The sequence below is a fragment of the Macrobrachium nipponense genome, chromosome 16 (genome assembly GCF_015104395.2).
Source record: "Macrobrachium nipponense isolate FS-2020 chromosome 16, ASM1510439v2, whole genome shotgun sequence".
Classification (NCBI taxonomy): domain Eukaryota; kingdom Metazoa; phylum Arthropoda; class Malacostraca; order Decapoda; family Palaemonidae; genus Macrobrachium; species Macrobrachium nipponense.
Window position 1 is genome coordinate 17,749,465 of NC_087209.1, and position 12,501 is coordinate 17,761,965.

A 12,501-nucleotide genomic window follows, 5' to 3' on the forward strand; every position below is an offset into this window, starting at 1 on the left:
AGCTCCGTAGGGGCTTAGTACCGTCAGTCCACCTCATGCGGCGCACTGTAGGAATTACTTCAGGTTTTCTGCAGCGTCCCTTCGGCCCCTTAGCTGCAACCCCTTTCATTCCTTTTACTGTGCTTCCGTTCATATTCTCTTTCTTCCAACTCACTTTCCTTAACCCTTTCCTAACAATTGATTCATAGTGCAATTTCGAGGTTTTCCTCCTGTTACAGCTCTCTAACATTTTACTGTCAATTTTCCTTTCAGCGCTGAATGATTCATAGGTCCCAGCGCTTGGCCTTTGACCTAAATTCTGTATTCTATCATATTCTATCCAGTATAGCGAAATATTGAAGTCCAATATTCTTATTTATAATATACATCAAAACAGTATATTTTCTTATAGAAGGGAATGAGTAATTTAGTTGAATTCATTCTGATATTTACTCTTTGTCTCCGTGATGTTTACAATTCACAACTATATGCCATGATATTATATCTTAAGCTTGGCTGATTATTTGTAGCATCAATATAATTCCCAGTAAATATATTCTAATATCATTCTCTTGATGACCAGCAGTCGTTTTGATGTCAGATAACAGAAGCCATTCAATCAAGGTCACTTCTTAGCCCAATTTGACATCGTCTGTCTTAATACACCTATTAGCTTCCTCTCACGTTTTTATTCTTCCCTTTATTTATTGAATTTACTACTCTGTTTCTGACTTCCCACGGTTTGCCTGCTCATCAAAGTTTTTTTTTTAGAAATGAATGAATAAATAATACAGATGTCCCACAATCGATGTCATTCGTTTCTTTTAGTTCACTAAAAAGCTTCCTGTCATGTTTGTATTCTTCCCTATATTCATCGCATTTAATGCATCGTCTTTCCGACTTCCAACAGTTCAATTGTTAAAAGAAAAAAATAAAGAAACCTGATTTCCCGCAATCGCTGCCATTAAATCCCGAACGCCCTTAGAAGTCGAAAGATGCATTGGTTTCTGAATCTTTCTTGGGGGACGGAAATCAGCAGTCGCTGAGTTATACTCGCGAGGAGAATTTCCCTTTCAAATTGCCTCATGACGCAGGACGCTGCTTCTGCTTCGCTCTTGAATTTCATCGGAGGGAAGAAGACATTCTGGCAAAAGTGAGACTGGATTTGTTTGCGTTCAAGTGCTGCATCTGCAATTGCAGCGTTGTGAATTTTCCGTTGCGCTCATCGCTTTATTAAAGTGTGCGCGATTGTGGACGAGACAACCAGCATAGGACCGGGATTTAAATACATACCCATTTTTTCTAGTAATGAAATCATGAACTCAAATTTCTCTCTACTCAGATTTATGAGACAAATTTTATACGCACCTAAGGACACAGGTCAGCCATGTTGTTTTTTTTCTCTCTCTCTTTTTTTTTTTCTTGTGCAAAATTTGGTGAGATTGCAGACTTTATCCAAATTATTTTTCGTCAGTGTTATTACTAATATTAATAAGACTTGCGAAAGCAGACGCTTAAGTCCAGTGTGTGTGTGTGTGTGTGCGTGTGTTTGTGTAGCATAATTCGGCGCAATCCGGATGAGCTTCTAGTGCACATGTTTGAAGCAGATGTTGGGGGAAGCATTTTGCACAGTGGTTCATCCTGGCTTCAGCAGGTATAGTATGTATGTAAAAGTGGCTCTCTCTCTCTCTCTCTCTCTCTCTCTCTCTCTCTCTCTCTCTCTCATGAGTCATCTTCAAAAGGGAAAGGTTTATTCTAAAAAAAAAAAAAAAATAGAAAGGAAATAATGCAGAATGATTTGGCATACTTCGTTCTATGCAACTGTCACGTTGGGGGTGGGGGTCATACAACCTTCCCCCTCCCCCCCCCCCTCCCACACTCCATTCTCCACCAAGTCAGCACGGCCCCCAAAGTTAAGGTCAAGTTCAAGGAAGTTGAGGCTAGGACGTCCATGTTGAAATATGTCTTTGATCTCCTTTTAAGCGTGCCTTAGTCCATGCAAATATACCATGCGCAACCTCCTTGCGCTTTCATAAAAAAAAGGTATGTATATACGATCCTTTTCATTTGCCCCAATATTAATCTTCTCCAATGCAAGAACTCGCGAGAGGATCTGCATTGTGAGGAAGATTAGATTTCGAATTCGGTCTTAATCATAGATCGTTCTTTGCGGCTTTATCATGATTTCTAATGAAAGCCTCGATGTTTTGCTGTTTAACTTTCATATTACTCTCGGGATCTCAGCCCCGTCTCGTGTTGCCTTTCAGCTGCATCGGTCTCATTTTCGTATCATTATTGTTATATAATTTTCAAAGGTATAATATTAATATTAATACTTTAGAATTAATAGCGAAATTTATTATTTATAGCAGTGACAGTATCAGCAACACCAATATCAGGAATATGACTGGTGATAATAGTAGTGATACCTGTAGTGTAACATTATCATCATCAACAGTTGCATTAGTAATAAAATAAGTCATATCAGTAGCATTATCATTATTATCATTAAGAATAACAACAGTAATAAAGAATTGATTATCTGATTTACGTACCCTGGTGTAACAAGAAATATGGTCATTGACCCCGTTTGAGAGAGAGAGAGAGAGAGAGAGAGAGAGTGTGTGTGTGTGTGTGTGTGTGTGTGTGTGTGTGTTTTCCCCACGATAAAGACGGCTCTTATTAAATAAGAAGATTCAGAGACGACTTTCGGAAAGCCTGAAAATCATGTTATATACTGAAACTCGCTGGGTGCACTGTAGGCATTACTAAAGTTTCTTTGCAACATCCTTTCTGGCCCTAGCTGCAACCCCTTACATTCCTTTTACTTTCATATTCTTTTTCTTCCATCTTGCTATCCACCCTTCTCCTAATAATGATTTCGTAGTGCACCTGCCAGACTTTTCCTCCTGTTTACACCTTTCAAACCTCTGCCTACGTCTTCATTTTCTTTCCAGCGCTGAATGATGACCTCATAGGTCCCAGAGCTTGGCCTTTTGCCTGAATTCTATATTCCATTCCATTCCTAACCTTTCGAAAGAATCATCTACAGTAGTCTCAATCAGGGTTGGCAATGATTAAATAAAACTGATTTAATCAAGTGATTGAATCATTGACTTTTTTCATTAAAAATCATTATTTATTTATTTATTTATTTATTTTTTTATTTATTTATTTATTTTGAAAGCAAACAAATGGAAAACTATGGTTGGGACGTTAATAAAAACTTAAGGATAACTGTGCTGCATCTATTTATTTTGATATAAAAAAAATTACAAGTACATACTTAGGCCAGAACTGGAAACCTAAAAGAAAAATCAATAGTAATTCTTTCATAAAATGCATTTTGAGGAAAGAAAGGATTGAAAAAAAAAAACAGCTTACAAATAAAAAACCATATAAATAAAAAAAATCTAATAAATAAAAATAAAAAATAAATCACTGATTTTTTAAAATTTTTGATTAAAAAAAATATAAAAAAAAAATCACCAACACAGGTCCCAGTCCTCCATTCGAAGGACTTCTGATCTCTTATCATTTCTTTCTGGGATGTTTTCTTTTCCGGTTTGAGTAAAGATCGTTTTTCCGCTTCAGGTATTCCGGACTCGTCGTTTCTGCTTTGACTGATCTCCGATTTTCCCTAAATTTTAGGGATTTCTGAGCGGCTTCTCAGCCGTTTTCTCCCTCAGTTTTAGGGATTCTGCGTGACTTTTCAGCAGTTCCTTTGTCAGTTTTAGGGATTTTGCGTGACTTTTCAAAAGTCAGTACTCTCTTGTGATTAAGCCTAATTCGCCGGATCCTTATTCCCCCCACACCTTGCCTTTTTTTTAAAGCTTTCCGTACCTAGTTTGTATGTTAATGCAACGAATGCTATTGTGCTTGTATGTTCCGTATGTACTGTCGGCCAAAAAACTCGTGGCAGAGTTTCATAATTTTTCGTTCACCTGCCTGACGCACGATTCATGCCTTATTTATCTATTTTTCTTTTCAAAGATGGAAGAAATCATGTGTAATGACGCTAAAAACAGTCACTGATATCTTTAGAACATTATGTTATGTTATTGTGTAAAACTATTTTCCATATAGCAAAATTGACGTGAACGAAACAAAGTGATAAAAAACGTCATATTATAACCATAGATATACATTACCAAATAGATAGGAAACACCTATCACTAGTAGTATCGCATAAATATAGTGCTTAAATTATCTTTTCAATATTAAGTTGAAGGTAGTTGAACTATTCCATTTGTTAAATTTTACAGAAAACATTGGAATCTCACAAAATGCTATCAAATTTAAAAACAAAAAGAAAAAAAAAACGATATCCTAACCGTGTGAACCAGGCGATCTCACTCTATTTTGCTTTTGATGTTATGTGCACGGGAATCTAATGTCAATGTGTCATTTATCGGTCTAAGAAACTTCCCTCGATGAGCGAGAGAATTATTGCACTGCATTCGATGCAAGTTCCTGTTGGAGAGATATCAAGAGCGCTTAATAAACCGGAGAGAATCATACATAGATGAATAAAATTGTTTAAAGTACGGCAAAATTTAGAACATGGGCCTAGAGGTGGAACACCTGGAAGCACCACATGAGAACAAGACAATACAATAGTGTAAATGTTGCTGAGCAACATTCATTTGTGAACTTTGAATTCTAGTGCCTCTTCACGACATTGCTGAACCAGGAATCATAACTAGCTCTACGCTTATGACTGGTGTCTGATGAGTAGTTTAGATGGAGAGGAGAGATTTTTAAATCTACACTTGAAGTCTTTGGATAGTTGTCTAATGAATAAGTCTAATGAATAAACAAACTTATCTTTGATGGATGAGAGATCCAGTTAGGCTTATTTTTTTGTTTTGTTTTTTATCGGTGGCCAGTGAATACCACGGATAGGGAGGGAAACGGTTTCAATGATGCATGCATTTTTTTTCTTCAAAACCTAAAGAATACATTTTATTGGGAGATACTTTATTAATATCGGCCTAATCCTTCCATCACTCCTATACGCCACCTCCGCTCTCTTCTACATCTCAGGCGACTAGATTCGACTTCTCACCATGAACTCCATCTCGTGAAAGCATCACTAATGATAACGGTTATTTTAAAATTCCCCTCATCGACAACGGACGCCTTAAAATGCTTGTTTATATATTTTTCTGTTTCAAAGAAACTTTATCTTTCATTCCACAAAATATATGCATACACTCGTGTTACACCCTGTAGCCGTCAAAGAGCAACCCTTGATTAAAGTAGTAGGTTTTTCTTGACATATGAAATAGACTTAAACGAGAACGTCACCTTTCATATTTCTTATCCTTTCAGCTACTTATAATATGCTTATGGTAGTACTAGTAGGTCTAGTAGGTATACATGTGAAAATAATTTGAATTAATTTCTATTTAGAAGAAATGAATAGCTACAGAAAGATCAACCTAAGAAAGCTTTAAGGAAAGTAAGCCTTTCTTAATGTATTCGTCAGTTTTGACTCCCACAGCTTTCCAAGGTGTCCAAATGAAACAGGATGATATGCAAGGAATTCGATAAAAAATAAGACTGAATTATATTCGTTTGATTTTTTTATGATTGCTTTTTTACTTTGAATAGCTAATTATGTTAAGCAATTATGAAAAGGATAAGAAGAAAGGCGAACATGGCTAATAAAACAAGAATAACGGGAATAGTCAAATAAAGCATATATATATATATATATAATATATATATATATATATATATATATATATATATATATATAGTCAATATAAATATTCATTTATATTACGTATCCGAGAGAGTATACTGCTGAAAATAGACCTAGGCTAATCATGTGGGAAAATGAGAAGTCCAATTTAGGCCCACTAAATGTGTCATGCAAATTATTTTATTGATCAAAGGACAAAATTAGTTTAACTAAACATCGTTTTCAAAGAATGTTAACGCCTTGATGTATTATTTATCGGCTGTAGGAGACGAAATGACAACACCCCAGTGCAGTACGATACTTTGAATCAAGACTCCAGCGGCAGCAAAGCCAACTTCAAAATCTTCGGTATGCTGTCACGAAGCTAGAGTTGAGAATAAAATTAGAAATCGTGGACCCATCGGTATATATTTTCCTTACTTTGCAAAATAATTATCTTTAATACGTTGAATAAGTCTACTCAGTTCTAATGTAATTTATTTCAAGTATAGCACCTTTGAAAGGAAATGTTATTTATTGTTAAGTAAATAATCTGGCACCTCCATATGGCAATATTTCCATAACGAACAATGGATTAAGAAACTACGCCAATTCTTCGTTGGGCGTCTGTACATTGTTCTCTGTATGTCATTACTCAAGAATAAAGATAAGCATAACTCAAAATCTCACTAATAATTCATTTTAACCGTGATTACAGCGGAAACGTCATTTTTCGAGCATACTACACCTTACCCAACACAACACCATTCCATTCACACTGCACATACGCAAAGATAGTATTGTCTTACCCTGCCTTAACAACGTGAGTCTAAAGTTCCCCTTAGTGGCCGACAGCTGTGCCGGGATGCATGTCTGTATATATATGTATTTTGTTACCGCCGAAAATCCAGTTTGTATTCTGCTCTGGAATTTCTGTTGCAATTCGACATTCAACGCGAAGTTGTGCTTCGTGTACATTTGTGCAGCTTTGGATCACGCGAATATATATATATATATATATATATATATATATATATATATATATATATATATATATATATATATATATATTTCCAAGACTGTTTGTTGAATATTGACTAGTTAAATGTTGTTTTCTTGTTTTGATTTACTCTTCTTTGGCGCACTCCGTATTTTTGGTAATGTGGAATTTCTCGTCCGGTGTTCCTTGTGGACAAGTGGGGGGTGGGGGGGGAGGGGGGGGGGGGGGGGGGGGGGAGCGAATCAATCTAAATTCTGCCATTTTATTCAACAGGATTTGTTTAAAAGAGGTCTTCTTCCAAAATAATAATAATAATAATAATAATACGTTCCAGCGCAGAATGACCAACAGGTTGTTATGGAAACTGCCATAAAGTTAATGGTGTTCTTTATGACGTTTCAAGGAATGTAAGAAAAGAAGAATATAAATAATAACAAAAAGAAAGCAGGTATGACAAAGAGAGGAGGGATCGTGGCCTCCGAAAGGGAAACAATGCAGCATAGAAACTCAGTTTGAAGAGAAGGGAAAGTCATTGATTCAAATGAGGTCTCATTACTCCTTGTTCATCGAGCAAAATTTTAAAAAGAGTGAAGAAGAATGTATGAGAGAGAGAGAGAGAGAAAGAGAGAGAGAGAGAGAGAGAGAGAAAGAGGTGCGGGTGACCAGTTGGCTCTGTTACCACGTATTCTTTAAAAATCATCTATTACCCATTACCATATCCGACAATACAGTAGACTGAAGTGAAAGATGATTGTTCGCAATTTCTCCTAAAAAGTCTCCATTATATTTATAAGTTGACCTTTAAAAAAAATGGCAGGTATTTGAACAAGGATACAGTATGTTTCTAACGTAAAAATCAAAGATGTATCAATTTTTCCGCTAAAGAAATCATACCTGAATTAGCAACGCCTCAGAAAGAAATCGAGCAAACCAGTGTTAGATAAAAAATACAATGTAAAATGGTTTATTATCAGTCATGTCGCTTCTGCCTGAAGTAATAACAACACTGCATTATTTTACCATAAATATAAGAATATTATTTTTTAAATCCACATTTATATTCTGTGTAAACAAAAACAAAACATTTTAACCTCTACACTGATGAGGAACACCGTTCAGGTGTTCGAAAGTCTTTGATTTTTACATTGAAATAAATTTTAGTATATAATTGTGGATTTTTTTAACAATTTGTTCTTCACGAGACTGAATTTCTTAACTATAAGAAATTTCTTTATGTCCACTGAAGTTTAATTGTAAATATAATGCGACCATAATGTGCACTAGCTATAATTGCATTTTGTAAACGAAGAAAAAATTGACAGTGATTTGATTGATTTATTGAACCTTGGTGTTCGAAATGTCTACATTATTACGTAACTTATATCTAGTTTGTGTGTGTGTTTATTGTATTCATTTTAACATAATATATTTTAACGCAGGATATACCGAAAAACTGGAAATTAATTGCCTCTCTACAAGATAGTAAAAAAATCTCACACTATTTACCATGACAAAATATTTTCAATGAGACAAAAACGTTTTCTCCCATTTATCAACTCATTACTCCATATAAAAGAATACAGACGAATTAACACTTATTCCCGTCCCCTTTCTTGTCAACTTTTCAGCAACTGTAGACCATTTCGTGGACCATTACCCGCACTCAATTTACGCCAGACCGTTAATTAGTTGGTCATTAGTTTCGCGCCAGTTTTATTAATTACAACGTACATGACGCATATGCTACTGGGGTGTTCCTTCCATTTGTACAGCTGTTTATTTGTTTGTTTTCTGTGCGTGGATTTCCATTTACTTAATGGGTCCGTACTGAGAGTTAGATAAATAAGAGCTGGGGCAAATATGGATAGCTGGTTTCCTCATGAAGGCTTTGGAGTTGAGTAAAGAACCAGAGAAATAAAGCTCCGAGAAATTTGAAATGTTTGTTGTAGTTACTCGGAAAGAATTCATACTTATTACTCCTTCTCAGAACTTGCTAATTTTATTTTATTTTATTTGGTATTGCTATAGACAACCATAGTTTCTTGGTTCATGTAATTCTCTCTCTCTCTCTCTCTCTCTCTCTCTCTCTCTCTCTCTCTCTCATTTTAGTTGGTGTATGTTATAGAATACCAAGATTTATTGCATATCTCTCTCTCTCTCTCTCTCTCTCTCTCTCTCTCTCTCTACACACACACACACACACACACACCTATTTACTCCATATCTCAAAGTCAAACAATTTCATGTCAATCATTGTAATCATAACTGTGAATCAGTAACGTACTTAAACTTATTTATGATCGTCAACATCGCTGTTAGAAACTGGTGTAGACCACAGACCTCAGACAGGTATCCTTTTTCGTTGTGACGGCAATTGACGATAATCAATGTTCTAAACTGAGGGATAGAAATACTGAGACATTCAGTATAAATAACCATTTAAGTTCGAAGGCAACAATGAGAGCTAATATTCGGTTTCAGTCTGCTGATATTTGCACTAGTTGCATACACATACACAAAAATGAATATATATTTTCTGTTCCTTTCCTAGAGTTTAAAGTCTCCCCCAAATGATCCGTATTAAAAACTGGACAGCTACCCGTTTGACACGTAGCATTTGATAACACTGTTTAATTCCTGCGTGTGTAGTGTAAGCCTGGCTTTGGAAGGACATTTAGTTACTGGCTGTGTGTTGAGTGCAAACACTTCCTATCCCGGGTGACTGATGGGTTTTGGATTATCGTAATCTCTGTGGTTTGTCGACAAATATTATTTATTATTGTTGTTCCTGCTCCGTGTCCTCGCAAGCGAAATTTTCGGTGTTTTTGACAAGAGAATGGATGGCATTTTGCTGTGCATCGAAGGCAATACATCCATGATGTTTTCACGATGTATTTCCGGGGAAATATTCTGTCACGTTTGTTCAGTTCTTCATTGATGAAGCATCCGCGATGTATTTTCCGGAAAATATTCTTCTCTCACCTTCTTCCAGTTCTTCATTTACGATTTTTCCCGTAAAATACATCACGAATGTATTTTACGGGAAAATATGCTTCTCTCAGCATCGTCCAGTTCCTCATTGACGATGCATTCGCGATGTATTTCCTGGAAAATATTCTTCTTTTTCATAGATCCAGCTCCTCATCTTGCGTATGCGGGGCACATAAACTTCTCATATTTACCGCGAGATCCACGTCAAATATTTACCGTGAAATATCGAACTCACATTAGCTGCCAGATAAGATACCCATCTCGCCCGCGCTATTGGGAGATCACCTGAACGGCCTGTTCGTGCGTAATGGCGTCCTCGAGTTAGCTGCCCCATTAAGGAAGATCAGGGGAAGAGCTGATACAACTTTAGTGCGCAGTTTGCAAAATGCTATTGCTTCATGGCTCCGTGCGCGGAATGAGATAGATACCTTTGCTCATATGGCGAAGAACAAAGAACTGTGTGAGAGAAGCAGTCAGTAATGAGGCGTATCTTGCCTGAGTAGTGCTAATACTCCAACCGTTTGGATGCTTTTAAAGTTGTCTTGAAATAAAAACAACCACATTTAAAAGTAATGAATCGACATGTAAAGCTGTTTTTATTATTATTATTGTTATTGGGCCTAGAACGCTCTTACATTTGACTTAAGTATATATCTGAGTTATACGTTAAGCAGCGTATATTTTATTGTCAGTTGAATACCTGTTCTTTATCTCTTTATGTTCGATTTTATTTCTCTCACAGTTAATAGTGCCAAATACCCATTAGTTTTGCTTAACTGGAATTACAGGGAGCAGAGATTAATTTTTCATAAAACTTATTGTTTGTTTCAAGTTTGAGAACAATTTAAGACAAAAAAAAAAAAAAAATCGGGCATAAAAATTAAAGTGTTTGGTCAAGGTTGGCCCATGGTTGACTTACTATTGGTATCAACTAAAACTCCAAGAATGTCGTACCTTAGCAGTTGTGAGATAATTACTAAATTGCAAAGGCATCTCGATCAATTTTGAAGTTTTTACTTATACGTTTCTAATGAGTAAGTCGAAAATTGCAACTACTCCTTTTTCGTGCACTAAGTTTCAATTATTTAACGCTATGTCTTTTCTCATTAACAGGTAAGAAAACGGATCAGTGGTCACACCTTTGAAGCAGCACAAATGCCTGCCTCATACCCTGTATACAATATCGTGGGATGGTAATTTTTTAGAGTTTCAATTTTAACCACTGTTGCAAATATCTGTAGTGGTAGTGGTTGTAAATTCTGTGGTTATGACGCTTATGATGATAATGAATGCTTTGGAATGTGTTCTATAAGACATTGTCCCGTATGAATTTGTCAGTTAGGGATTTGTTGAATATTTTATTTATTTATTAATTTTGAACGTTCACATCCTAATGGTCGTGATTTCAACTTAATTTTTCTCATTCGATAATTTAGTAACATTTTAGATGTTCCAGGTATACAAACGTATATGCAGAATCATTCTGATCGTCTTCCAGGTTTCTTTTTATGAAAGAAAATATCTTGAATTATCCTTGAACGGATTCGAGTTTTATATCACACATTCCTCGCTATCTTCTTCTTCTTCCCAGCTCTAACCCATTTTTATATGGGGTCGCTGTTGTGAATGAGTCGTCTCCATCGATTTCTGTCCTGTGCATCGTTATCGTTAATACCTTTCCATAACATATCTTCCCTTACACAATCACGCCATCTCTTTTTTGGTCTTCCCTTCTTCCTTCTACCCCGCACCTCCATTTCCACCTTATGTCTTCCAACATGATGTTCCTCTCTTCGTAACAGGTGTCCATAACATCGAAGCCTTCCTGCCTATATTTTCTTCGATATTTCAACTACCTTTGTCGATCCTCTTATATAAACATTTCTAATCCTATCTTCCCTTGTTACTCCCGACATCCATCTCAACATTCTCATTTCTGCTTCATCCATCTTCTTCATTTTTGTATAAAAATGGCAGAAGCACGCCTTGATGCAATGACAGAACGGGAACACCTCAATAGAAAGTGGGTCGTATTGGTATATTTTTGGGGGTGAATTTTTAGCGCTTATTCTCCGTACTGGTAAATATCGTGAGGTTATGCTCCCTTGTGAATAATATTCGGTAGTTATACTTTTGTCAGTTGATGATAACCGTTGATAGTGGATAATTCAGGTTGTCCTGTTTTGACAACAACACTAGACGACATACTGTAGGTGGGTGCCATTTAAATATTATCGAATGGGTTATTTTCGGTTTTTACTGTTTTCGTAAATAATGTTACAAGATTTTATGATTGCTTATAACAGCCAACGCCCGTTCATTTTCACATCTCGGTGGTGGACATAAACACACGAACTGAATAACTATAGTAGATTCACATCAACCGTGCATGTCATGTCTAGGCCCGTCCCTTACGACGCTCCTGATTGGCTGTTGATAAGCCAGTCACACGGCTGGAAACTCTTAGTCTCGAAAGAGAGTTCACAATGGTAGGATCTATGTTCAACCTCTCCTGAGGGATATGTCTTTCAGGAGAGGTGGAACATACATCCTCCCCATGTGAACTCTCTCGAGAGACTGAGAGTTTCCAGCCTTTGTGACTAGTTTATCAGCAGCCAATCAGGACGTCGTAAGGAATTGGCCTAGACATCAAATGCACGGTTGATGTGAATCTACTATAGTACGTACTAGGTCATCAGAGCAACGACTCATAAATCAAAGTCATTTAAATTTAGATAAACAAATATGTCCATTGGAGGACGAAAATCTCCCACTTCCAAAGGTTCCATTCAAATTTGCGTAAACAAAATTCCGTAAAGTGTTGGTGTCATTTTCCAGCAAA

The 12,501-nt window shown here is 36.3% G+C and overlaps 1 protein-coding gene across 1 annotated transcript in view; it reads left to right on the forward strand.

The window, feature by feature from the left end:
* Positions 1 to 10,139, forward strand: part of LOC135195279 (doublesex- and mab-3-related transcription factor B1-like) — an 89,472-nt gene extending 79,333 nt beyond the window's left edge. Inside the window, exon 5 of the mRNA XM_064221537.1 lies at positions 9,900 to 10,139. Within this exon, the coding sequence (XP_064077607.1) occupies positions 9,900 to 10,139 (240 nt within the window). The remainder of the gene's footprint in view (positions 1 to 9,899) is intronic.
* Positions 10,140 to 12,501: the final 2,362 nt, after the last annotated feature.